The sequence below is a fragment of the Sturnira hondurensis genome, unplaced genomic scaffold, assembly GCF_014824575.4.
Source record: "Sturnira hondurensis isolate 20B ecotype Veracruz unplaced genomic scaffold, ASM1482457v3 Scaffold0007036, whole genome shotgun sequence".
In the NCBI taxonomy this organism is placed as follows: domain Eukaryota; kingdom Metazoa; phylum Chordata; class Mammalia; order Chiroptera; family Phyllostomidae; genus Sturnira; species Sturnira hondurensis.
Window position 1 is genome coordinate 3,863,846 of NW_028079667.1, and position 27,052 is coordinate 3,890,897.

A 27,052-nucleotide genomic window follows, 5' to 3' on the forward strand; every position below is an offset into this window, starting at 1 on the left:
GGGAAATAGCTGATAGATGTAAATGAAAATATTTATGTAAAGTACACACACACACACACACACTCTCTCTCTCTCTCTCTCTCTCTCTCTCCCCTCCCTCGTAAACCTCTTATCTCATAAAAGAACATCTGATGCTAACACATGAACAGTATATTAAGGGCTTAACTTCAGTATTAATAACTTAGATTTAAAACTCTTGGCAATTAATTAAGATTAATGACAGAAGTCATCCCCTTTTCCCCAAAGTAACACTTCCTCCCATCTCTTCAATTCCCTACTCCCTGACCCTTCCATGCTCATTTCAGGCTGTTAAAACTGAAGGTCCTGAAACTTTGATCCTGTTATCTGCTGCCATTTGTATCTGAGATTAACGAAGAAGACATTAGCAAATTTACAACCAACAGCTCAGACAGCTGCCCCTCTTTAAGTAGTTAATGAAAAGGGGACTAATCTAGTTAAGAGCACAGGACTAGTTCATAAATCTGGATTCAGAGGGCAGATGAAGCCATCACACCTCTTCCAGAGACTAGGAACAGAATCCAATCTTCAGCCCTTTTCTCACTATTGGTTGAGAAGAACCAGCATTTCCACAGACTGGACTAAGGAGACACGAAGAGCTAGCACAAGCCACGAATACACCTGCACAGAAGATGCTTATGCAAGAAATCGACATAACATATGATTTCACTGGGATAAATACATATCTCACAAGAAATTCAGTCACTGAAAACTCTTCTTTGATCTAATAGGAAACAAAGATTAAATCTGCTTTAGAAAAGGTGAGAAGAATTCAACTACAAGCAACAAAATAAATGTATCCTGATAGAGAATTAATGAAAATTATAAGCCTTCACCTACTCAGAATTCAACCTAAGGAAAATGATTGTGTCATGCTTTTTAACTCAGAAAACATTTAATAGATTTAATTATAAATTAAAAATTAATCATCCTCGAAAAATGATAAATCTTTGCTCTATTTAAATAACATTTTTTATGTAGCAGCATCCTCAGCCATATCTTTATAAGAAATAATTCAACTTTGTCAATTTAAGAATTGCTCTGATGTCTTAATCTTCTCAAGTAGCTTAGTTTCAGGGTAGAATCATGAAGGTAAAATTATAAGTCCTGATAATAAAAACATTTAAATAATATAATATCAAAATGACATCTCTCTTAAGAATCACTAGAGTCCAATTTCTCATTTTTATTTTTAATCACTTATAATAATATTAAGAGGGGAATTAATAGGCATAATTCCCTTCAATCAATCAACATCTTGTACACATCACGGGGAAATCTTGTGACTTTTTGGCACAAGACATCAGACCCAGAATGAGGAAGTTAAAGACCCTGCTCACTGAGTTATGGGAACCATGAAGTCTGCTGGGCCTTAGCTTAGATACAACAGGTGAAGGAGAGAGACAGTAACAGAGAAAAGTTAAAATCTGACAGCTACAGGTAAGGAACATGGTAATCCATTTAAACACAGATAGTGTGGTGACAACAGAATGTACAAAAGGAAAATCCATGTAAGCTTCGGGAAACATGCAAGTAGAGGTCAGGAGGGAGGGCAGATTACCAAAAAATGAGGGGCCGAATGAGGAGAACGGAACAGTGAAAGCCTAGTGCCCTCCAGAAAAGTAGGATGTGAGAACATAAGACCGAAGGTTGAATTTTAGGAAATCAACCTATGTTAGAAAGTACGAGAAAGGGGATACATCACAGCTAGAGAAAGATAACCAGAGAGCAAATGCTTGTTTCTCTAGAACTTTTACCTTTATGCCCTGTGTGTGTATACGCACGTGTGTGTGTACACACGTATATGCTATTCAAATCTTTATTAAAACATGTTTTACATATTTTCTTACTAACTCTTTTAGGCAATTAAGATATGATACAGTATATGATAGGATATGATATATGATATGATGTTATATGCATGTAGACACAAACCCATATAACCCCATGTGTATCTGTGTCTATACAGTTCTCACTAGGGTTCTTCATGCTAAGTGAATGAAATATACTGAATTCATAATAAACTCTGTTCAGAAATCATCAGCATCAGGAAATGGCTCTCCTAGAAAAATTTATTGTAAGCAAGAAATAGTGCCTGATTTAAAAAAAAAACTGTTAGAAATCTCTAATTTTGATTCAAACAAAACATGTGCTTAGATATTATAAATGCTTATTATTACATAAAATCCTAGTGTCCTATTTAGAACAAAAGGATATTAAACATGTTTAGCCCAAGAAGGCATTTATTTCTCTTTAAAAGTATATATTTGTAAAATGTGTTAATATAAATTCATTTTTAAGAATAAGGGGGCAGTAAAAGATTCCTACTTAAGCCAATTTCCTTAACTGAGCTATGACAGTTTCCTTAAACTGAACTTACACATGGGGGACAGGTAGACAGAAAGGCACCATCATAACGTACTCTGTTAAAATAATAAACTGTCTGCAGTTTATTACTTTGTCTTACTTGGAATGAGTCCTCTGAACTTTAAATTGAAAACTGAATACTTAATATATGCAGAATAATATATATTTTGGTAAATTATTAGATATTGTAAAGTTATTTAAATATTAATTTAATCCTCTAAAATTATGTAAAGAATATACATAAAATACATGCAAACAGGAAAATAAAGATTAAGAATTGTATCTGTGCTGACATTTCTGCTCTGAATTGGATGATTTAATTGATGACTTCAAGGTGCTCTCCATCAAAATTGTATGTTGAGCCTAAGAAAATAATGTGCTTAGCCCTGGACTACCAATGTTAATTTTTGATATTGTTAAAGTATTCTGTTAGTGTGCCAAAGCTCATTGATAATGAAAAAGAATTTATTTCTAATATCAGTGCATTAATTTAAAAAGAGAATGCAAATAATCATTATTTACACTAATGTATTATAGTACACTATATATAATATATACTACGTAGTATTATAATATACCATATATACTATATATGGTATAGTATAATATATTGTCTCTCACTTATCAAAAGGTTGCTGATCCATTTCAACCAAAAAATACTAGTATATACTTTAATTAAGAAATGAATAAAACAGAAAACTGTACTTGAATAAGAATTAAATTTTAAAAAATTTAAAAAAATTAAAGAAATGGGTTTATTTAAGTTAAGAAGTATTATCAAAAAAGCACTGTATGTCATAAATTTATTATTTTCCACTGAAATAGACATTAGTTGATGACATACAAACTGAGAAAAATATGTTCTATAGAAATAGATATTTATATTAATCATTATACACATATACACACATATAGTAAGTGGTACTGTAATGAAAAGGGCATGCTCATGATGTGGGTTATTCTAATAGAAATTTATTTTTCAAGTACATATAAACCAAAGTTAATAATTACTTCTACTAATTTAAATAGGATATGTACAGTATTTTAAGGATACCATGAAATATAAAGACAATAAACAATAAGAATGAAAGACACTAGCAATAACATAAAGGACAGAAAAGTCTAGAGGGAGGTCCTCCCTCCCAGTGATGCAACATCATAATTGGCTTCAAGAACCATGTGAAGTTTCAGATCTCACAGAAATAAAAGGCAAGCAATCACTTTACAGTTAAAAAACTGACATTTTTCTCTACTGTTGCATTGGCCAAAAAGTCTGTTTAGTTTCCCCTGTAAAATAAAAGATACATTTTTTATCTTCACCAATAACTTTATTGATTTGGATATTTTGAGTAAGTTGGCTATCTCCCACGTGGTACATCATTGATTGTTCTCGATTAATGTCTCAGTTTGATTGCTATCAACTTCAATTGTTCTACCTGACCATGCAGCATCACGCAGCAAGAAATCTCCAACATGAAACTCCACAAACCACTTTTGACACATTCAATCAGTCACAGCACCTTCTCCACACACTGCACAAAATCTCTTTGTGTGTTTTTACCTTTCTTAAAATAATAAAGCACAATATGCTGAAAATGTTGCTTATTTTCATCCATCTTCAATATTAAAGCAGCTACACAAAATTTGCCAATTTTGATAAGGCTTTTTCAAATACATGGTGATATGACAGCTGTCACAACACAAGCTAACAAAATTGTTTCTAATGAAGTTTAAGACAACTAAGTGCTACTAGAGCCATCTTACGGATAAAAACAAACACACTTTTTTGGCCAACCCAATTTTTAAGAGCGGAAAAGGTAAGGTATGCACTGTGGGCATTTTGTGTGCAATTAGACTGACTCAAGCTAACAGCAAGGATTTTCTTACAGTCCCTACAATCTATTAACAAAGTTCAGCTATACGAGTCAAAATATAGGGTGAGGCAAAAGTAGGTTTACAGTTATTCGTATGGAAAATAATATAATAATTAATAAATAATAATAGACTAAACTCTGTTTCACATATTCACAACTGTAAGCTTATATTTGCCCCACTCTGTATTTAGATAGAACCAAAACATTAAGCTTAAGAATGCAGTGATTAGCAGCATAATTCCAAGCACCAAAAACATTTGAAATATCAAATCATTTGAGTGAAGGTTTCAATCTGTTCAGAAACACCCATAAATGGTTTATATTTTACATACGGGATGGGGAACCTAAAGGCCCTGTGGCATAAAGTCTGTGCTATCAGGACGTCCATTCAGTCTGAAGGTGAAGTGGTTGACACTACCAAGCAGTGGGCGACCTGTCAGCATGAAGAAGTTCAGGGTGATTCATGGGAGGGTTTGTTCCACTCACTGAAGAAGCCACACTGAAGAGTGTGAGGCCAGACTATTTTGAGCACAAGAGCTCAAAAGCGGCACTGGCAGAAGGATGAACATAAATCTAGAACTAGAGACGTGAAGAGGAGCGCCAGCCCGAGATCACGGGCCACTGAGACCGTCCGGCCACTCTGGGGCCTTTAAACGCCCCTGCCCCGTGTTTACATGCTTTTCTGTAGGTTTTGTAAACATTGAAGACTAACACTGGGTTCTGTCAGAATAGACATTTTTTTTGAGTAGCTACCATTAATCTTTTCAAAAAATTAAAATTGTATTTGCATACTTAACAAAAGTAATCTCAACAAAGTAAGTTCAGCTTAAATGGAAATTTACCATGCACTCCTATTGATTATTTCACCACTAGCTGAAGAAAACTTTGTCACTTACTGGCCTCTCTCCCCACGACATGGTTCCCCGGCTACTACCACTCCAAAGGACGCTTTTGAGTGAGCAGCTTTCTTTCATCTAACGCTGATCAAGGGGACAGTTCCTCAGGGGAGGGAGCCTACATTTCTCAACGATAACAGTTTCTACCTCACCATACCTGGAGCTTTACTTGTCACAATAATATCTTAACCAGTTCTGTTATGTCAAATATGTGTATGCACAATTATTCCCAGAGAAAAATACACACATTTCAAAAAATTGTGGGTGAATCTAGATGGTAGAGGGGGGAAAACCCCTCAAAAATGCTGCCTTTAACATGTATTTCTTACTTTCGACTTCAAATGTTATTTTAAATAACCAGTTACAGGCACAAAATGAAAAAAATCAAAGTCAGTGCAATTTCCTAAACTTCGTTTTACTAAAGGAGTAGTATACCCATGTTTAAAAAATCTAATTACATTTTGTCTCCATGTCATAAGAAGCCCTGTGATATAAGTTTAAAAACAAACAGTGGGTGTACTTCACGGGTGTTACTATTACTAGGAGTCTTCCACTCCAGTGTATAAATTTGCGTCTGCTTACTGCTGAGTGAGAGCTCCTGGCCTGAAGGTTAACGTAACCTCGATTACAGCCAAGAAGCTCCTCAGAGATTTAATGGGTTTGTGGAACAACTCCAAAACTAGTGCTAGGTTTTCCCCTTTCTTTGCCTTTCTGCTTCTCTAACTCTCCCTTTACAAATAAATTTAAATAAAAAAAAACAAAGGAGGACGCGTGGTGATGCATCATTTATAAATTACCTTGTTATTGCAAAAACAGAACAGTGCTTTGAAAACCAAACAAACTCCTGCTGCGGACTCCAGCTTGTTTGATGGAGGCCCTTCAAAAGAGTCCACAGCTTAATGGAGGTTGTTTATGTGGCAACTTTGATCGGTACCTGCTGTCCCCCGTCACTCCCTGGAAACTTGGCGGCAGATGTTGCAGCGTTAAGGTGTCTCTGAAGTGACTTTCTGTCCCTGTCTCCCCACCGCAATGGAGTCAAACTGCATTAGATCTCTTTATTTGCGCCTAAGGCAAGTTTGGGAGCACAGCTGTGTCCACCCCTACGCCTACCTTTGTGTGTTTCGGGCCTCCAGGCAGCGAGTGAGACCAAAACGGTTCTGCCGCTCTCAACTACCTCCGCTGACAATCCTGCCTCTCGTCGCTGGCTGGGGAGGCCGCCTCGGCCGCTGCAAACAGATGTCGGGGACAACCTGCTAGCTTACACCTGGCCACGCGGCCCACACCTCACGCGAGGGCGCTGAAACATTCATGACTCCGAGGAGTTGCAGCTACAATCAAAGCCTGTGTGTGGCTGGTGTGCGCGCAGCGCGGAGCGCCACCTCGGCTGGCGCTGGCAGCGCGGGAAGGTATTGGGAGCCAGGGACGGAGAGATTGCTCGCACCGCTTTGATACTTTATGCCTGAACTTCAATTACTTGATCAAGGACTTCAATTCAGGAGTGAATTCTGCAAATGAGCCCAGTGCGGCCTCTGAGCCATAAAAAGAGAGTATTTGACTTGCAGAATAAATGTGCGTGGCTCTGGGTTTAGTTCTACGTTATATGTTGGCTGATTTGTTTATTAAACCGCACTCTCAAGAGGCAGAATATGCAGTAAACAATTTATAAATAGATGACAAGATTGTTTTCCAAGGTAGAAATCGTACCCCTGACTAGGCAGAGGTTCTGTTATTTTGGAACCACCAGCCACAGCCTGAAGATAATTGCGTTTTATTGTCTCCTAAGCAGCATCAAGTTTTGTTCTTTTTTGTTTTTTGAGAAAGCGTGACTATTACTTCCTTTAAAAATGCAGACATGAAAGCATTCTCATTTGTTTCTTGACAGTATAAAACAAACTGCATTCAATTCCGACTATTTAAAATAATTTCCCCCAAAGTCTATCTAATTCCTACAACACACAACTTGCTTCACATTTACATACACAGCTCCTACACCATTACACAACTACTTCATAAGGAGCATAATCAATAGTGGACACACACCAGCCTTTATGAGTACAGGAAAATAACAATATTATTTGCAAAAGTTATTCGCCAATTTACATGTTGATAAACTTTCTTTTAAAAAGAATTGACCTTGAATGGCTAACAACTTTTGTTCCAGTAAATTATTTGATGTTCAGAGGCAAACCTTTCAGGGGGAGTCAGTGTACTGATCTAAACTAACACCATACTACTGACAAATTTCCTAATATTTAATGAAAGAGTTTAATGGGAAAAATAGATTTGCGATATAAAATTGATAACTGGTTTCAGAGGACATGGAACATCTCATGTGCAAGGGTGTGTGAACATATATACCTGTATACAATTTTTCATGAGTAGTCTGAGTTCAGTGCTTAACTAGGTTTAACCCAGAACTGGTTTGTTTTCGGGGAAAATAGCTGAGGACAAGGTTTTACCCTTCCTTATCCTTGTGGAGCCCTGTCACAAGTGAGTGTGGTTAACGAAAACACAATCAAAACAACTCCAAGATTAATTTTCTCACTCAATGATTATACCCTGGCCACCGAGAAAACACAACACCAAGAGCCAGAGAAGAAGAGAACGCTGCCACTTGGACATCCCAGTTTCCTAAATGTAAAATTTTCTTTACCCCATGTAATCTTATGAGACAAATATATACAAGCAAATTTAGTGAAAAACATGGAGTTCAGGCAGTTCATTTTTTATGGACTTAACTAACTACCCACAAGTAGGAGGTAACAGAGAACCATGGTCTTCTTCTCATGAACAGATAAAAGCGCTACCAAAGCAAGTCATCCCATTTTCTGTCATACGTCACAATGAACTGTGCCCAGTGCTACTTGCTGATTCTCACTCTACCTCTGGAGCCACATTTTCGTACTAGGTAAATTACTTAAGGTTTCTCAAATGAAAAATACTCTAAAGCACAAAGTACTGGAATCTAAGAAATATTATATTCTCCCATCTTATAAAATAAAATTTGTGAGATGGAGTCTCCGTAAGATTAGGCCACTGCACCATGCAATTGTAACTTTATTTAAACAAATAATTAAATATGACTCTTTTGGCTAATATTTGATGTGTGTCAGTTATTGTGAAGATTTTTAAGTCAAATCCATCAAAATATTCACTATAATTAGTTGTCCTCTGATAGGTGTAGATTTGTTTCAGCACAAGTATCACAGAGTTACATGGTAGGTCTTGTCAGTAATGATACTTAATATGTTCATTAGGATAAGAATAGCAAAACTAAAAGTCTTCAGTCATTCAAATGAAGCCCCCCCCCAAAAAATGGCACAGTATGTAAGAAATGCATTAATTGATATAAGGAATTAGAAACCCTGAAAATGAGAGCATAGTGGAGATAACTGTATTTAAGAGACAAAGAAGGAAAAAGATGGATAGAAGAAAGGAAGGAAAAAAGGACTGAAGGTAGGGGAAAGCATTCTAGAGACCTTGTAACCAAAGCTGTATGCTGATTTTCTGAAATATGATCTAAACATGCAAAAATTGGAACTCTTCAGTTATTCTAAATTATCAGTATACACAACACTAATTCTGCTAAAGTATTGACATGATTCTTGCTAAGTTTATCATTTAATCTCTGAAAAAGTCAGGTTATATTTCTGTGGGAGGGGAAGTTTACATTGGAATTCATTCTATCAAACATTGAGAACCTGGTTGATGATGTGGAATTCACAGAAACAAATATTCTTAATAGTCCTTATGAAACATGAAAAATGAAATGGGAAATAAACAAAGAAGGCAGGAGGGAAAAGATTTCCCAAGTTGTTTGAAAGGAAAAGGTTATAAGTCAATAACTACAGACTTTATATCAAACCCCATCCTAAAAAAGTAGATTCTAAGGATCACTGGCAAGAAAGCAGACGCAAAAGAACAACTCGTGTAAAGGTTACCTGATTTCCATGATCAAATAATTTTGCATCATTGGTTGGATGGGGGAACCCATAAATATACATTATACCTTAAATTCAGCAAATAATTTAACAAAATATCTTAAATAGCCTTATGAATAAAATGGTAATCTGAGTTTTACTATAGTAACACCAGCTAACTGTGGAGTGTCAGCCTGTGGGGAAAAGCTCTCATGGAGGGTCACGCTGAGATTTTAACAGTGGCTTGAAATAAGTGACAAAATTTGCAGGTGACAAAAATGTTGGAACCAGTAAATCTATGAAAAATAGGCATTATGAACAAAGATTAAGTTGGACTGTGTCAAGAACACCTAGATTCATATATATTTGACAGAGCAGCAAATTAGCTAATTGAATCAACAATAGATGTTTACTAAGCTTAAAGTAAAAACAAACAAATCATAGATAGCATACATAGAGTGGAAAAACCAATTCATCACACAGCAAAGGCCTACTATCTTTTATCTAAACTTTTGAAATATGAAATAATTGGAAACAATTTTTTGTACAAAGTTTGTCATCAAAATTCATTTACAAGTAAAAACCTGGTCTGAGCTAACTTGAGACTACTTATAGTCTATATTTATCCACTTTTAGCAATTAATACTTTTGTAGCAAAATGTCTAAATAATGGCCAGGACATGCTCTTTACATAAATGTAATATATGGACTATATCAGATCCCTAAAATCTGAAAATTTCTGAATTTTGAAACAATTTGGCCTCAAGAATTGGAATAGAAGGCTTTGGGACTATATTAAATGAAAGTGTGTGCAACTACTAAAAATCAAGGGAAATCTTGGTCAAAATAATAGCACTGTTAGTCTTCCATCATGGAAAAATAAGTGCAAATTTAAGCAGTTGGGGCAACACATGGAATATTCCAGCACTATAATTTAAGAAGGATGCTAAATGTTATTTGGTAACAAACAAAGTTCTCAGTACATGGTAGGCACTAGATAAGTATTTGTTGAATGAACACAAGAATGAGTGTTTTAAAAACCAAACATATCAACTTATCCGAACTAAAGATCTCTTCTGTTGCCAACTTATTCTGGTTTTCCCCCAATCTCTGGACTATCTAGTAACCCTCAAATCACTGTATTCTTGGCTACCTTGGGGACTCTGCTCATGATGTTCCTCAATGGAAATGCTCACTTCTCATTCCATCTATCTCCACCTGATAAAATCCTACCCATTTTCAAAGTACAAGGCCTAAGGTTTTGAATAAGTATTTCCAAATTCCTCCAGGAAAAGTTAATGTCTCTCGCTGTATGCACTCAAGAGTACTTGATACCTACCTATAATATGACCCAGATCACATTCTGGAATAAACATTCTCTTTGTATATATCTTGTTTCCCAAACAAATTTCAGGTTTCTTAACAACAAAGGCTATGGTTAACCCTTTGGTATTACCTGATGCCATTACTTATACATATTCATAATTCAAAAAGTATTGAACAAATCAAAAATAGTAGGAATGTTGAAAGACTAAAAACATTTTCGTTATGAACATTAAAAGAATATATAGAGTATTGGCAAGAGCTCTGGAAACGCTTTCTTTTTTGTAGACACTACATCTCCAGTGTTAGCAATACTTAATACTTAGAAAGGTAAAAATGATGAACAGATGAACCAGTGTGGAACAGGAGGGACAGAAAACTAAAGTGGAATAAAACTCCAATGTCAGAAAAACAATTTTAAACCATAAAGTGAAAGGCTAGCATGTTGAAGGGTAAGTGGAGTTGTTATATGTTGTTCCAGAGGCAGAATTCCAAATCATGTAGGCATTTAAACAGGGACACAGATCTCATTAGATATGAAGACCATTCTATTAACCACAGTGGTGTGGTAATGAAGAGGCTGCTTCATAAGCCACCTGGTTCTCTCCTGCCTGTGGTCCTAGCAAAGGGTAAGTGATGTGCTGGGAACATTCCAGGAATACTTTCTCAACTGGCTTTCCTAAATGGCTGAACTCAGATGTTTTTAAAATTACCCCCATCTTAAAGAAGTAAAATTTTAAGATTTAGACATTTTTGTACTTTAAGCAGCAAGACAGAATCACATAACATTGAATATAACAGCTTGGCACTAGAAAATAAATATGAATCTCATCAATTATGTTATTATGTTATCCCTAAAAACATAGCCTATTGGACCCTAAGGTCCTCTGAAGCTTAAGTGAATGAAGGTCACAGACTTACTGACACATAAGGAAGAGATCCTGTTAATATCAGTAACAGTAGTGTGTTTCTGAAGCAAACTTGCCATTGCTATATATTCAAAGGTTTAAACCATTTTTCTTGCATTGCTACAATAGAAAATAGTGCTACTATATTAAAGAAATTATAAGACTACAGTTATTCCATAGGCTTCCTTGGCAGAGATACTGGATACACACACACGTGTGTGTCTTTAGTGTGTATTTATATATTTTGACATATATGTGTATGTGTGCATATACATGTGTACATTTTTATAACGCTTTTAAAGACACTTTCATATATTCAAGAAATTAGATTACATACCCTGTGGGGGCAGGGCGATGACGTACGTATACCTAAAGAAATGGAGGCTCTGAGGCATGTTCTCCAGGCCTCACTGCTAGTAAGGGCTAGAGAAAGGCTGCAGTCCTAATCCCCAGTCTGTCCTCCCTCCCACTTGGTAAAACCTCAGAATGTGATGTCCAGGTCAAAGGCTGAAGCAATGAATGTCTTATTAAAGCATGCGTACAACAGGTCATAATTTTTTATGTATGACTTGAAAAGGGATTTGTGTTAAACTGCAGCTTGAAGATGTATTCTAGTAGATAATAATTTGTTAAGCACCCAATGTAACAGGAATTTGCCTGAGATGATAATTCCTTCCTCTAGTGTAATGAGGGCTTTAAGTTCTTTCTAATTATTATTTTACTGCTTTCATTATATGGACCCAAGCAATCGGCTCTTTCCCAACACAACCCCACACACCAACCTCGTCTCCTTCCTGAGGTCGCATCAAGGAAACCCGGTCGTACTGTCGCCGCAGCAAAGCCCAGAGCGCATCAAGCCGACCCTACGAGGAACATGATTTGTAAATTCTTAGGAGATATAGTCAACATCTGTCAACTGAATAAATTAGTTAAAATAAAAAAAGATAAAGCCTTATTTTCTACTCTCATTTGTTTCATAAATGAAAGTAATGAATAAGTTAAAAAAGGAGGTTCTTGTCGAGAAAGCATTCATTGCATAATGAATGTCTGCTATTATAGATAGTCACAGTTTTCCAGGATATTTCAGTTCAATTGCACAAAACTTGGACAGTCACCTTAATGGGTGTGTACCACTTTGTCTGAGAAGGCTGGTATGTGGGTTTGGGTCGAGGTGGCCTAGGCCTGACGGGTTCCTCCATTTCTTCAGGGATCTTCACCACAGCATTTTTGGCTTTCTCTAGCCTTGCACCTTCCTCAGTAGATCCCTTATCTCCCCAACGAACCTTTCAAACAAATAAAACAACCTATGTTAGACATACAGTATCCAAGAAAAACGAATTCTGATTTAGTCAATGGTCCTTCAATTAACCACTTCAGAGTGAAAAGATCAGTAGGTAGATTAACTCTAAATTCCTACTCTTCTGAGTTTTAACAGGTTTATCACCATTACTCATATACTTAACATTAAGATCCCAGAAAAAAAAAAGACCCTTTGTAAAAATCTGGAGTCAATTAAAATTTGATGCAAGCATTTCTTCAGTTTTAAATAAGGAGTTAATTTGTAATTTACATATGAAATGCATGACAGTGTGTAATCCTATTCTCTGATTAGGGAGGTTCCAGCTAAACACAGACCCATATATACTAATGGCACTGGAGGAAATAGATGATAGTAATAATAATTAGCATTTATTGAGTGCTTACTATGTGCCAATCTGCATTTAATCCATACAAAAATACAATGGGATAATGTATTTTTCCTTCTAGATGAGGAAGCTGAAACACAGAGAAGTTACGTGACATGGCCAAAGCCACACAGCTAGTAAGTAGCAGGGCAGGGATTTGAATATTGGCAGTCTAAAATAGGTTAATAATTTTCAAATACATTTGCATTTTATAAATGTCTTTTACACAAAGGAGTTAATTGTTTCTTCCAAACTTTTAAAAATAATTTCTTTATTGTTGTTCAATTACAGTTGTCTGTATTTCCTCCCCACCCCTCCCCTACACCCAAGCCAAACCCTCCTCTGTCTGTTGCTTCCACCCTCCCCCTTGGTTTTGTCCATGTGTCCTTTATAGTAGTTTCTGAAAACCCTTCTTCCCACTGTACCCTTCCCACACCCCTCTGGCTACTGTTAGATTGTTCTAATTTCAATGTCTCTGTTTATATTTCGTTTGATTTTTTCTTTTGTTGATTATGTTCCAGTTATAGGTGAGATCACATGGTATTTGTCCCTCACTGCTTGGCTTATTTCACTTAGAATAATGCTATCCAGTTCCATCCATGTTGTCACAAAGGAGCTCCTTCTTTCTCTCTGCTGTGTAGAATTCCATTGTACTAACTATAGTACGTAAATGTACTACAGTTTTTTGATCTACTCATTTACTGATGGACACCTAGGTAGCTTCCAACACTTGGCTATTGTAACTTGTGCTGCTATGAACAATGGGGTAAATAAATTCTTTTGGATTGGTGTTTCAGGGTTCTCAGGATATAATCCCAGCAGTGGAATTGCTGAGTCAAAAGGCAGTTTCATTTTTAGTTTTCTGAGGAAATTCCATACTGTTTTCCATAGTGACAGTCTGCATTCTCACCAACAGTGCAGTAGGGTTTGTTTTCCTCCACATACTCCCCAACACTTATTTGTTCATTTGTTTATGATGGCCATTGTGACTGATGGGAAGTGGTACCTCATTGTGGTTTTAATTTGCATCTCTTTGATGGCTAGTGATCCTGAGCATCTTTTCATATGTCTCTGGGCCCTCGGTATGTCTCCAAGGCCCTCCTTGGAGAAATGTCTGTTCATCAAGTTCAATTAAGGCAAAATGTGTGATTTAAATATTTAGTCTTCAGAAGTAAAATAATTATATGACTTTTCCTTACTTTTGCAAAGCTTGATTTTGTAAAGTAACTCAGTGTTTAGTTCCTGCTCTCATCTGAGTATGTTAGTTGACATACCAATTTTTCACTGAGGTAGACAAATCTGGAAAAAACTGCTTTGGAGAAAAAATTCAGGGAATTCCATAAATTTTAGGAAATTACATTTCCTGAAAATTTTGGACACTGAAAAACCACAGGATCAAGTGATTATTTTCTTTATTTTACAATGAACAACAAATAAGAGCTAAATCTGAGCCAAACTTTTTCATGTGTGAGCATGTAAATAGGATGTGGCCCCTTGAGGAGGGCTTTGTGCAACCAGAGCATTGGGGAAGTCCAAAACCAAGGACATTTCCAAAGATGACAAAGATAACCTAAGTGAAGTGCTTAAAAGCAATAGGAAGTCCCGTCCAGGGCCCCCTGACTCATCAGAGTTAAGCAATTTCTAAAAAAATATAAAAAAGATTAAATACACTTTAAAGCACTTTAATGACCTGAGTTCATTGGTAGGAATACACACGATCACTGTTCATAGGAAGAACTAGTCACAGCTTTTTGATAATGCTTACTTAGATATTTTTACTACAATTTTAGAACAGACTTTCAATTTCAATAGGACTCTATTGAGACATTAAAATGTATCTGTATCTTTCAATGTGATCAGTGGTACTAGAATGTTCTTTATGAGGTTAAAATTGTGTTAAACATCATTAAAATCTTAGAGCTAGATACTTAGCTCTCTTTCTAGAGAAATGACCTTCTCTTTCTGTAGGAGACAATTCTGCATGGAGTGGTCCCAGCCCCCAGTCACAAATATTTACTGCAAAGTAACTTCCTAAAATCCATGCTAAACTTTCCTATACCAGTGTACCTGGTGCAACCACTTTTCCCTTTTCATTTGCAAATATCCATCTTCTATGATGTGATTAGTGGCATTGACTCCTTCAGTGTCTGTAAAAGGTAACCACCTAAAGCAACCTGTGCATAGTAAATGAGGACCATCATTTAGTGTACCTAGGACACCTTTGCTCTCCTTGAGAGAAAAGCCACGCCCACCCTTTTCCTCCACCCTTTTCCATTCACCACGTGAATGTCTCATTTCATCCATGATGACTCAGACACTGCGGGCTGGTGTCCACATCATTTTTCAAATTGTAGTGTCTTCCCCTAGATAAACTAAAACTTTTCAAATCTTTAGATATGGCTAAATAGAATTACAAAATCCTAAAATCAGGACACATATCCTTGCAGCTGTAAAGTCTCCATTTTAAGGGAAAAAATAAAACATGGAAAAAGATACACGGTTCAGTCAACGTGTGACTATCATAATTCAGAGAAGTAACCAGAATAGAAATATAAGAAGGATACATTTTAGATCCATTCAGAAAGTACAGATTTTAACATTTACTGCTCCCTTGCCTAGCCTCCACAGCTGATATTGCTCACAGAGGTAATGGCCATCACACTTTCCCTCCAAGTTTCACTGACACCATTCTCAGACAAGAGCACAAAGCTAGTTAGACTGGAGTTCTGACCCAACGTGCCATTTCTAGGGACTCAACTTTCAAAGGACTACACTTATGAAATATAGTTGCTGAGTTCTAAGGAAATTTATTAAATGAATCTACTAGGGTTAGTTCATGACGTAGCTGTATCATCATCATCAACATCAGCACAAACGAAAAAACAATTCTCATTTAGTCTCAAAGTCTAACTCTATAGTTTTCCCCAAACCCTTAAAAACAGTTGATATGTGCAAGTATGGGCATGAATTCAGTATTTTAGTTTGACCACACGGAGACGGTCAGACAGGACGAAGGAATACTGAGATTACATCACTAAAGGAAGCCTTCCCACAGTTCACAGACCTGGCTGTTTTTACTGTGAAAAGAAAAATAAACACAAGCTTGATAGCTAAATTCTTCTTCCAACTCTACTTGGCTTTCGTGATAAATAATAAAAGTTCATAATTCCCAGAGCATATTTGGATGACTAGGAGGTTATATCATAAAGGAGCAATTTCAGAATCGAGAAAAGAAACAAACACAGTTTCACGCTGAATTGGCAGAAACACACACTTGAAGTCATTAGGTATTGTGGATCAGTTGTGCTAACAGCTGCTATTAACATCAGCTCAGTTCCAGTTTTCTGCGAATTTCCATTACCATAGTGTTTAAATATTTAATTTAAAATAGGAGGAAAAATTTTCTAGGTGAAATCCCTATAGCAGCTTAAAATAACATTAGTTATGAAGATTTGTTCTGTAATTCAGATGTAGTCATAATTTCTATCATTCCTTTTACTTTAACCTCTTGAATGTATTTTTAAAAGGAAATGCTCTTCAGGTTAGAATAAACATAATTTTAAAACAGATTATGTATCCTATTTTCCCTCTCCAAGTTTAAATAAGCTCATGTTTGAGAAAGTTTAATGATGCTTAATTCTCATTTCAATTTTTATTCTGCATTTTTATGTATTGTGTTTCCCCATTGTAATGCCCTCATTTACTTTCTCATATTTTATCATTCTCATTCCCATTTTGATCTCATTGATAGAATACACCATGAAATGTAGCCAGAATTATCTAAGGCTAAAATGGAGCTCAATTTATTAAAAGTGGGTGAGTCCTTTTCATAAATTTTTCTCAACTGAGCAGAACGGGCAATATAATTTCACATATTAAGAGTCAATAACACTTAAAACTTGAAATGCAAGTTATTAAAAAATATGCATGAGCCTTTGGCTTTCTTGAGCATAAAAAATAATATGCCCTTTAATTCAGGAGCCATTTAGATCATGCCTATGCTTCGCTTCTCTTTAGAAAGAGATCTCAGTCTTTGGAACACTGGAATATTGAACTAGCATAAATCTGGCATAATTTCTAGACTTTTCAGCAAGAACATGATTTACTCACTTAAAATATACTAATATATCACATAATGATACATCCATATCTTGTATGTAGTATTTTATAAGTGTGGATTTCAAAATAAAATTTAATTTATTATTCTGAATACAGGGTTGGGCAAAAATAGGTTTACAGTTGTTTGTATGGAAAATAATACAATAACTAACAAATAATAATACAAGAATAACTGTTTCACACTCTCACAACTGTAAACCTACTTTTGACTTATCCTGTATAATTAGTGCATGCTCAATGTCAATATGTTAGGAGAAAATAGAGAAATATATAGCACAAATTGAAAATCACTCCATCCAGAGACAACTATTCTAACATCTTATGGTGTATCCTGTCAAAACGTTTTTTTCCCCTTGCATATATCTTTTTACACATGTATTTTGGAATGAGGCTAAATTAAAAATAAATTGTGACAGATCATATTTAGATATTCATATGCAACACTTTTATTTACAAGTATATTTTTTAAATACATCAGAATATCTAATCCAATCTTTCCCACCCCTCCAAGCCTAGAATGACACAACAGAGGCAAGTTGAAAGAAGATGACCTGCCTTCTGTGTCAAGAAACAAGAGTTAGCCCAGCTACGCTCCTCATATTACTCAATATTCCCAGCCAACCACATGCAAACACAGATGCCATCTCTTCCCCAAACACACACTTAATAGCTTCTACCCCCTGCCTTTTCCGTGGCTTATAGGCAATGAGGTGCTTGTCTCACAGAATATTTCAGCAATAGTGGCAAGCTCTGAGGGAAAAAAATGGGCATTATTTTAATATCTGAAGTGTTCAAGGAAGTGACAATCATGATTACATGACTTGAATAACCATTTAGAAAATGACAATAATGTTAAGTAGGCCTGCACTTCTTTTTTAAAAATACTGAAATTTACTCTGAAAAGGGGAAACTTTTATTGGGAACTTGAATTTTACTGAAGTATATAAAAACAGAAAATTTTTGAGGTTGTTCACTAACTGACTTTTGCTGGTGGTAATGGGACAAAGCAGGTATGACAGTAGGAGACGTGTGCCGTGACTGCACAACACAAAAGAATTCATCCAGGAGCAAAATTAAACTAATGATGAGAAAAATATCAAGACCTGTGTTTAAAGATAAAGTCAATATATCAATGAGAAAATTCCTTCAGTTGCTCGTTGAGGTGAGATGCTGGCCTATCTAAAGTTGTTAAGGGCTCAGGGTGGGCAATGAGTGCTTATTATTAACTAATCATTTGGAAAAATATTTATGTGGTGGTAAGAAGACCTCATTTGATTTTTAAGCTATAATATTAAGTTTCACTTTATTCCACAATTTGAGTCAGTCAAAAAATTCAATACTTTCTATAAAGAATACTTAATATTAATTATCACTGTTCATAAGTGGTAACTAAAAGCTGTAAAAAAGTCTTAAATGTGCTTCCTCTACGTTTGTGACAAGGTCATACTCATGCTATTAACATTTTTCTCCTCAAACAGTAACTAGTAGATCATTTCAAAGATGAGCATTGTTGCAAATGTAAGTGGCTGGTTTCTTCAAAGTTGATGTTCTCTGCAGTCATTTTTTCCAAAATAGTGAGCAAAACCCTGACTTTGTTTTGCCCTTTAGAATTCAGATGTCCTATCAATGCAATTCTTTGACTAATGAAGTCAGTTCTTCTAGAACAGTTTTGAAATGGCTGAAATGATTCCACAGGGGGAAAAAATCCCCAAAAGACCCAGTGTTAAGAAAAAATGGATGTATTGTGATAGTGAATTATAAAAAGTACAGTTTCCATGGCTTAAATGTTCTAGAAATACATATTCCAAATTAGCAGCTTCTATTTTTAGAGATACCAACCTCCATTCTTTTAATTCCTCCAACTCCTCGACCTCCATAATAGGAAGCATCCACCGTTGGCCATTTCTTGTTTGGCAGGGGATCTTCTTCCTCCTATTTCAACAAAAATGTTAAAAATTGGTTAAATTAAATTACTAAAATATTGTTTAGTTAGAACTGGCTTACATTTCACCATTTTTCTGATTAATGCAATTCATATGGCAGAAATGTGTGCAAGTTATATGTGAGGGACACAGATGTATTTATGATCACATGCATAAATCTCCCGTGGAGTTCTAGAGAATAGGAGGGCTCCTTCCATTCTACAATTTTAGGGAATCTCCCTTGTTCACTAGGTTGCCAAAAGTTTCTGTGAACATCATTTTTTTCCTATTCATCACTTCATATTTAAAAAGATAAAACATAAAAATCAAGATGGCATTTTAATAATCATTTAAAGCAGCAAAGTATGTATAAGTTCGGATTCTGCGAAGTACTAAATTGTTAGGTAGTGGAGAAGTTTTGAAACTGTACACCACCAGTACATTTCGTATTTCATGTTGAAACGCAATTCTGGCTAATAAATAGAGTTATAGGAAAGTACAGTAGTCCCCTTTCATTTCCCCCAAGACCCCAGTGGGTGCCTGAAACTGGGAATAGTGCCAAACCTTAGATATAGGATTCTTTTCTGTACATACATACCTATCATACAGCTTAATTTATACATTGGGAAATTTCATAATGAGGAGGTTTCTTCTCAATGTAGATCTTAGCAACCTCAGCATATTTTTTTTTCTCATTAAGTTGAGAACTTCCAATTTTTCACAAAGGAAGCCCTGTACGGATTCTTTTCAGCACATCCAAACTGCTAGCATCACGACTCTTGCACTTCAGGGCCATCATTAACTAAAACAAGGGTTAACCAAACACATGTGCTGAGATGCTGTGGCAGCAGAGCTGATAACTGAGACGGCTACTGAGTTAGTAAGAGGCGGGCAAATGGCTTGGCTGCTCTGGACAAAGTGGTGCTGCATGTCCGGGGCAGGACAGAGTGGGAGGGGTTGCGACTCCATCACCCCATTCGGCATGGCATGCGGTTTGAAACTTACAAATTGTTTATCTGTGAAATTTTCCATTTAATATGCTCAGGCCTCAGGTGACCACAGCTGACCACTAGTAACTGCAACTACAGAAAGGGAAACTGCGGATAAGGGGCTGCTGCAATAGTCCTCGTGAAGAAAGTAACAACGTCTTTAAACTGCCACTTTGGATTTTCCAACGTCTTGTAAACAAAATAAGTGATATCAGAACTATTGATATATTGCTCTAAGAAGTCAATTAAATCTCTGTACTATGGATCTCGATAGCCAGTCTATGTGTATCAATGTGTGAAGGACTCATTCCTTTAACACACAAAAGAAATCATAAGAGGACAAACAATAACAATCGATTTTCATTAATTCAGAAGTCCATACATGGGTGCCACAGTTATTCAACAATAATGTAATTGGTCAAACTTGGGGACAATACCTTCATACAGAGAAAAACACCTATATCACTTATCTGGCACTCGCTTACCTCTTTTGGTGCAGAGGGTGGTGGCGGAGGAGGATCCTTGATAACCTGTCCAAAAAAACAAAATCAAATGTAAAAACTTTTGGTGGCATAGAGAGGAAACAGTAAGGTTGTGTAAAAGATAATTAGATTAGTATAATACTATGTTAGTACCCACGATGATGTCCCCAGTGATCCTTGCCTACCCACATGAATGCTCCTCCCTTTCAATTTGAACTTGACTGTAAGTAGGGTTTTTTTTTAAAGATTTTATGTATTTATTTTTAGAGAGGAAGGGAAGGAGAGAAGGAGAGAAATATCAATGTATGGTTGCCTCTCGTGAGTCCTTTGCTGGGAACTGACCTGCAACCCAGGCATGTGCCCTGACTGGGAATCGAACCGCAATCATGTGGTTTGCAGGCCCGCACTCAATCCACTGAGCTACACCAGCCAGGGCTTGACTGTAAGTAGGTTTTGACTACCTAGCACGAGGTAGAAGTGGTACCATGTGACTTCTGAGGCTAGGTCGAAAGAAGTGTTTCTGCTTCCGTTGAACCCTTGAAACAATCATTCTGAGGGAAGCCTACTGTCATGTCAGAAGTCTACCCTGCGACCGTCAAGCTGCGAGGAAGCCCGGGATAACCTTACGGAATGGCTGGGTGATCAGAGAGAGGCAGCTGGCCAGCCCCCAGCTATGTGAGCCATCCCAGCTGAGGTGCCAGATGTGTGAGGGAAGAATCTCTCTCAGACACAGAGGCCTCCTAAAACTTTTAGTTGACTCTAGCCCAGTTGCCACCTGACTGCAATCATGAGAGACAACACCAGAGTGAGACTCTCCTAGTGGAGCCCATCTCTACAGAAGCATGAAGATACTAAATTGTTGTTGGAAGGCATGAAGTTGTGGAGTCATTTGTTAGGCAAAACTAGATAAAAACACCTTAAATTCACAAGACTCCTCACTCACATTCATTCATTTTATCTTATGGTAGAGATATATCATTAGATTGAAAATTGTCAAATACCTTGCACAAAATTTCACTGATTCTTCTAATGTCAAAATGTAAATGTCACTAGATTGCAGTATGTCCCCCCAAAAAGAGTGGGAATTGATGAGTGAAATCTTCCTCTTATAACTCATTGACTTTTTCATAAATTGGTAATATAAAACTTAATTTGCTTTAGAAGAGATAATAGAAAAATTAACATACTCTTTCCCCAGCCTTTAACTTACAAACAAACCAACTTTTTAGCCAACATTCCTTTTCCTGTGGATAATTACTTATTATATTCTTTCTTGAAATTTTACATAGTTCATTCTTATGCGAGCAGAATGGAGCCTGACATCTCATTTAAATGCACTTGGTAGTGCTGGAATATCTAGACTTTCATACCATCATGTTAGAAAATGATTGACCAAGTGCCAGTGGTTTCTGATTATTCAGGTACACATCCAAGTCTCTCACCAAGAGAAAAAAAAACTTTGGGAAAAAAACCTCTTCACTTCATCTAATGCCAAATGTTCAGATTATATTAATAAATTTTTGAAAGTTTAAAATAATAACTTTGAAAGTGAATATCGTCAAAGAATTATTACTATTTAGGTATGTTACTATTAATTATTCTGGATTTTTTTTCAAAGACTGCTCGTCTTTTGAAAATATGTGCTGAAGTTTTTCCAGGTTAAATGATACAATGTTGACACTTTCACCAAAATAATTTGGATTTAGGCTTAGCCTGAAATTGATAATCATTGAAGCTGAGTGAAGGAGACAAACATACATAATTCATTATTTTAGTCTTTCTCTGTGTGTATGTTTGAAACTTTCCTTAATGAAAGGTATTTTTTAAAAAATTTATGTTATTTATAATTTGGAGAGAACTGACTCTTAATTTTTTATGTGTAATATTTTCATTATTCAAATTTTAGTTCAGATGTAAATCTTGGGGAAAGAATACACAGACAGTAATTATAACCACACAGATATAACTGGACAGTAATTTAGCATGACTGCATCTCAAACTAACTGATTCCTATTATTTTTGAATTCTACAAGAAGTGTATTATTTTTATGAAACCATTTTGTTTAACTCAATTTTATTTTATTAATAAGATTCTAGTTTTTTCTGGCAATTCTGAAAGATAAAAAATTGTGAACTTTTACAGTTAACCCAGAAATAAATGCCAGTAAAGGATTACGATTTAAAATATCATAGTAAAATAAAAGAAAGTTAAGACTATTAAGCTACAGGTGAATTTCCTGAATAAAAAGAAGCAATTCATATTATTATCAACTTAAATGTTCAAAATCAATCAATGAGAACTGGACCTGTCAACATTTTACATTCAGCAGAGTAAAAATCAACTTAAACGTCTTCATTTAAAAGCCAACTCCTCTTTTTCTTCTAGTTGCAGCCTCAAATTTTTCACATAATCTGTAATTTCTTCCTTTCTTCAAAATGACTTCAACAAATCATTTACCATATCCAACAGATTCCGTCAAGTATTTCCTCCCTTCCATGAACTCCTCCAAATTTCCCAAAGCATATCAGATTCCCTTCATATGCACCGATGCATGTTTGTTCTTCCCTAGCACTTATTAGAGTTGGTAACAGCTCCAAAAAAACTGTAACTTCCATAAGGATGGGTTTTCTGTCTTCTTTGCTCCTCACTGTATTCCCAGTACTTAGCAAATTTTCTATTTTGTAAGGGAGAAGAAAGTAAGGAAAAGGGGGAACTTAAAAGGAGAAGAAATGAAGAAGGTGGGAAAGATAGAAAAGAGGGGGAAGGAAGGGTCGAAGAGAGAAAGGAGAGGGGAAAAGCAGGGAAGGGAGGGGAGGGGAGAGAAGGGGGAAAAAGTACATTTTTCAACTTCTCCAATGCACATTCAACCAAAACTTCGATATTGTGAAACATTCCCACCAAGCTGTAATCCAACTATGTTTGAACTCCCGCAATAACGGGAAATTCACTACCTCACAAAACAAGGCATTCCACTGGCAAGAAACTCAAATCACTCGAAAGCTTTTCCCCCAAAAGAAGCCAAAGCATCCCTCTCTGTGGTTTCCACTCTTCAGTACTAATCCTTAGATGTGGAAACACACACACACACAACTAATTTTTCATCCAGAAGAGAGCAATTCCCATTTTTGAATACTATGATGATAACCATATATCTATTGAGCCTATTCGTCTGGAAGCTAAACATTGCAACGATTTCCCATGCAATGGCTCTGAGTTACTTGTTCATCTCATTCAGTTTCTTTAGTACATATTTACTTGATCAATGTATCAAAGTGTGGTTTCCAGAACTGCTATTAACATAATCAGTATGGCCAACCTATTTTAAGTAAATGAATGGTGCTCAAGCAGATGCACCCCACCACTCCTCACTCCCAGCTTATGAATCCTAAATAATAAGTTATTAATATTAATAACATATTAATAGCATTGACTGATAGTCTTTAATTACCATAAGCTTTTATTTTTGGTATAAATATCTACATGCTCTCCTTACTTAAATCAGACATCTAGTTGTTTCTCTATCTCTAAATCTATCCCTTAGTCTAACCTATGTAGCCAGGTCAATATTTTTCTTACAGAAACTTAATTGATCACTTCATTGGTCAAAATGGATCAATGGTTCCAACAACTACAACTGAAACCAATGAATTACTGAATGTTATTCAGACAACTTCACAGATCACACTCCCACTGTTAATTTTGCAAATTACCATAATGTGTTTTCTAAGGTTCTCTCACTAGAAAAAGACAAGAATATATCCTTCATTCCAGTGAGTATGTGAGTATAATATATCTAAACTCATTTCATTTCCTTGTGAGGATTTCAAATTTACTCCACCTATTACCTATACTTCTGCACTGGCATATAAATTTCTAAGGACATAAATAGTATCCCTAGCGTTGTTCTATAGACCTCCCGGGAACCACTGACCATCCCACTCTATGACTCCACCATCTTTTATGTCATACTCATTACCCTGAATACCATCCAGTATTAGCACTGATACAGACAAACTACATTTCAATTTAAAATCTTTATATGATTACTGCTCACACACTCACAAACAGGATAGTGAGAGGTATCTTTGCATTCTTTCACTTTACTGGAAACCCATTATCCGGTATCATAAGGCACAGCCTGAAACACCAAAGCTCCTTTTCAGTACACTTCCATGAGCCAGGTCTTCTATTCTCATCATTCAGATGGCCTTGATGTGGTGTAGTTCTCAATAACCCCCATTTACAAACATCCCTTTACAAGGACCTCTACTCCAAGCAGACTGAAGATCCCTTTGTTTCCTCCAAATAATATGACCATTTCCATGTTGAGTCCTACCTAGCTTTCACACACTGGTCTATCAAATTACTGTTGTTTTATATGGAAGCTTAAAAACTTCTAAAACTGTATTCTGCTGCTCAGTTGAACCATTATATTTTGGAATTTTTCAATTATCTATTAAGACTGTAGGTTTCTTAAGAGCAATAGTCATCTCTCCTCCTTTGTAAACATTACTAGTGACTAATAATGTGCTCAGCAAACAGCAGGTAATAAAAAATATGAAAGTAAGCTGAAGGAAATAGCTGAGAACTTCCTCAAAGGCTCCCAGCCAACTTCTAAATTTGTAAGAAAAAGAGGAAGGAAAAATATAAGTGATAAACAGAGATGACTTCCATGAAACTAAAGTTTGCTTGTTCCAAAGAAGATAAAGCATCAAATTTCTCTTTCAACCAATAAAGTCAGAGAATTAAGGAACTCATTGGCAGACAGGAAGATACAAGACTACCCAAATTTCTTCATTTGCAAAATTAATGTGATTAATTGTAGGTCTTTGCCAGTATGAAAATGCTAATAGAATGTTTTTAAAAACCTATGAATCATATTATTTCTACCAGGACTTTTTTGCTTCTGTGCCTTTCCATAATTAAGTAGGCCGTACGTCTAAATGCATCTGTACTCACCTTATTCCAGAAAAAAATATTGGAGTTTGTTTTCCAATAACATGTAATTAATTTTACAAATGACTATGTGCAACATTATAAATTTAAATTGATTTTGAAATCCTGACAGATGTATACATTGTTAACAATGGAAACAAAGGCCTTAAAACTCTACTTAAATCAAATATTTATCTGGTAAATGAAGAGACACAACCACAACAAATAACAGCGCCTTCAGAAACTGACCAGAGTTATGGCTCATAACTACTCTTTATTGGTTCTGCCACACACCATACACTATGTTTCTCTTATTTTCATAACCCTGTGCAGTTATTATGCATCTCTCCATTTTAAATACAAAGAGAGGGAGACTCTTACTTCAATAACTTGCTCGTGGATATACAAAGACAATACATTAGAATTAGGATTCAAACCCAGGGCTCAGGTCCATCTACCTCCAAACTCTATCCATTGCGCCACTGGCCCCTCACTACCTCCAAACTCTAAATTCACCATCTTCTGCCATATGACATTCTTTTAAAATAAGATTTGGACTGCAAAGGGAAAGAGTACAGAAGAAAAGGTTTAAGATTTTTTGAGAAATTGTTACTGGCTAAGATACATAGATGAATAGATGGATAAATGTATAAATAAATAGGTAGGTATATATACAGATAGAAATAGTTTAATATTTATGGTAACTGTGTGAAATAGAGGTTATCATCCCCATTTTATTGAGATCTGACTTGTCAATTCACATACCCAACATCACTAACCTAGAGATGATGGAATGAAAAATAAAATGGCTTTTGAGTGTGTATGTGTGTGTGTCTGTGACATCTCCAAATGCTCCCTCTCTTCATTCTACCACATGGCCTTATAAGTAACAAAGTGGGTGGGGGGTGGGGTGGGAAATAATCTGAAGCCATTCAGCCCAAAAGCCAAAAGTGGCAACTATCTCTGTCTAACTGATATCCCTGTTATTTCATTAAAACTACTACAGGATAAAATAAAACCTTACTGTTAGTCCAAATACATTTTAAAAAAACAGTCATGAGAATCCCATTCTTGTATTAAATACTGTAAGAACACATTCATTTCAGAAAAAGATGTATTCATATGCACCATATTTTATGAGAATTTGCAGATTTTAAAAGGCATAATATTGCCCAGTTGCCAGGATTTTTCCACTTAGCATCCTTCAGCTCTGTATTGGAGATTCTGGAAAACACTTTCACCACTTTATGAACCATATGCAGAGTTTGATTCTTCTCCAATTTTTTTTCATTTGTTATTATCATCACCAGGGAGGATTACATCTCATCTACTTAGCTGCTAGAACGAAGATTTCAGTTTGGAGGAGAGCCGATTTCTTAGGGAAAAAAAAAGTTAGCTGCTTCAGGCAACAGTCCTTTTGATCTGCTCATTAACACTTTTCAAATGTTCGAGTGATGTGGGCATTCTTTGCGCTAGAAAATGTCAGCACTGGAGCCTGCAGCCAGCTTGCTGCAATCATATGTTCTGATATTCAGAAAAGAGTGAAAAGAACTGTCAACAGTGAACTGCATTGAATTAGAAGGGAAAAAAACCATACAGTACAACAACTGTAG

The 27,052-nt window shown here is 36.0% G+C and overlaps 1 protein-coding gene across 2 annotated transcripts in view; it reads right to left on the reverse strand.

Moving 5' to 3' along the window:
• Positions 1-27,052, reverse strand: part of ANTXR2 (ANTXR cell adhesion molecule 2) — a 153,923-nt gene that overhangs the window by 49,310 nt on the left and 77,561 nt on the right. Inside the window, exons 13-16 of one of the 2 annotated variants that reach the window (XM_037051028.1) lie at positions 20,507-20,551; positions 18,950-19,042; positions 12,422-12,589; positions 12,089-12,169 (exon numbers count right to left, since the gene is read on the reverse strand). In XM_037051028.1, the coding sequence (XP_036906923.1) occupies positions 12,089-12,169; positions 12,422-12,589; positions 18,950-19,042; positions 20,507-20,551 (387 nt within the window). Of the gene's footprint in view, positions 1-12,004; positions 12,170-12,421; positions 12,590-18,949; positions 19,043-20,506; positions 20,552-27,052 lie in introns of those variants that run through there. The other variant, XM_037051027.1, reaches the window with a different exon arrangement.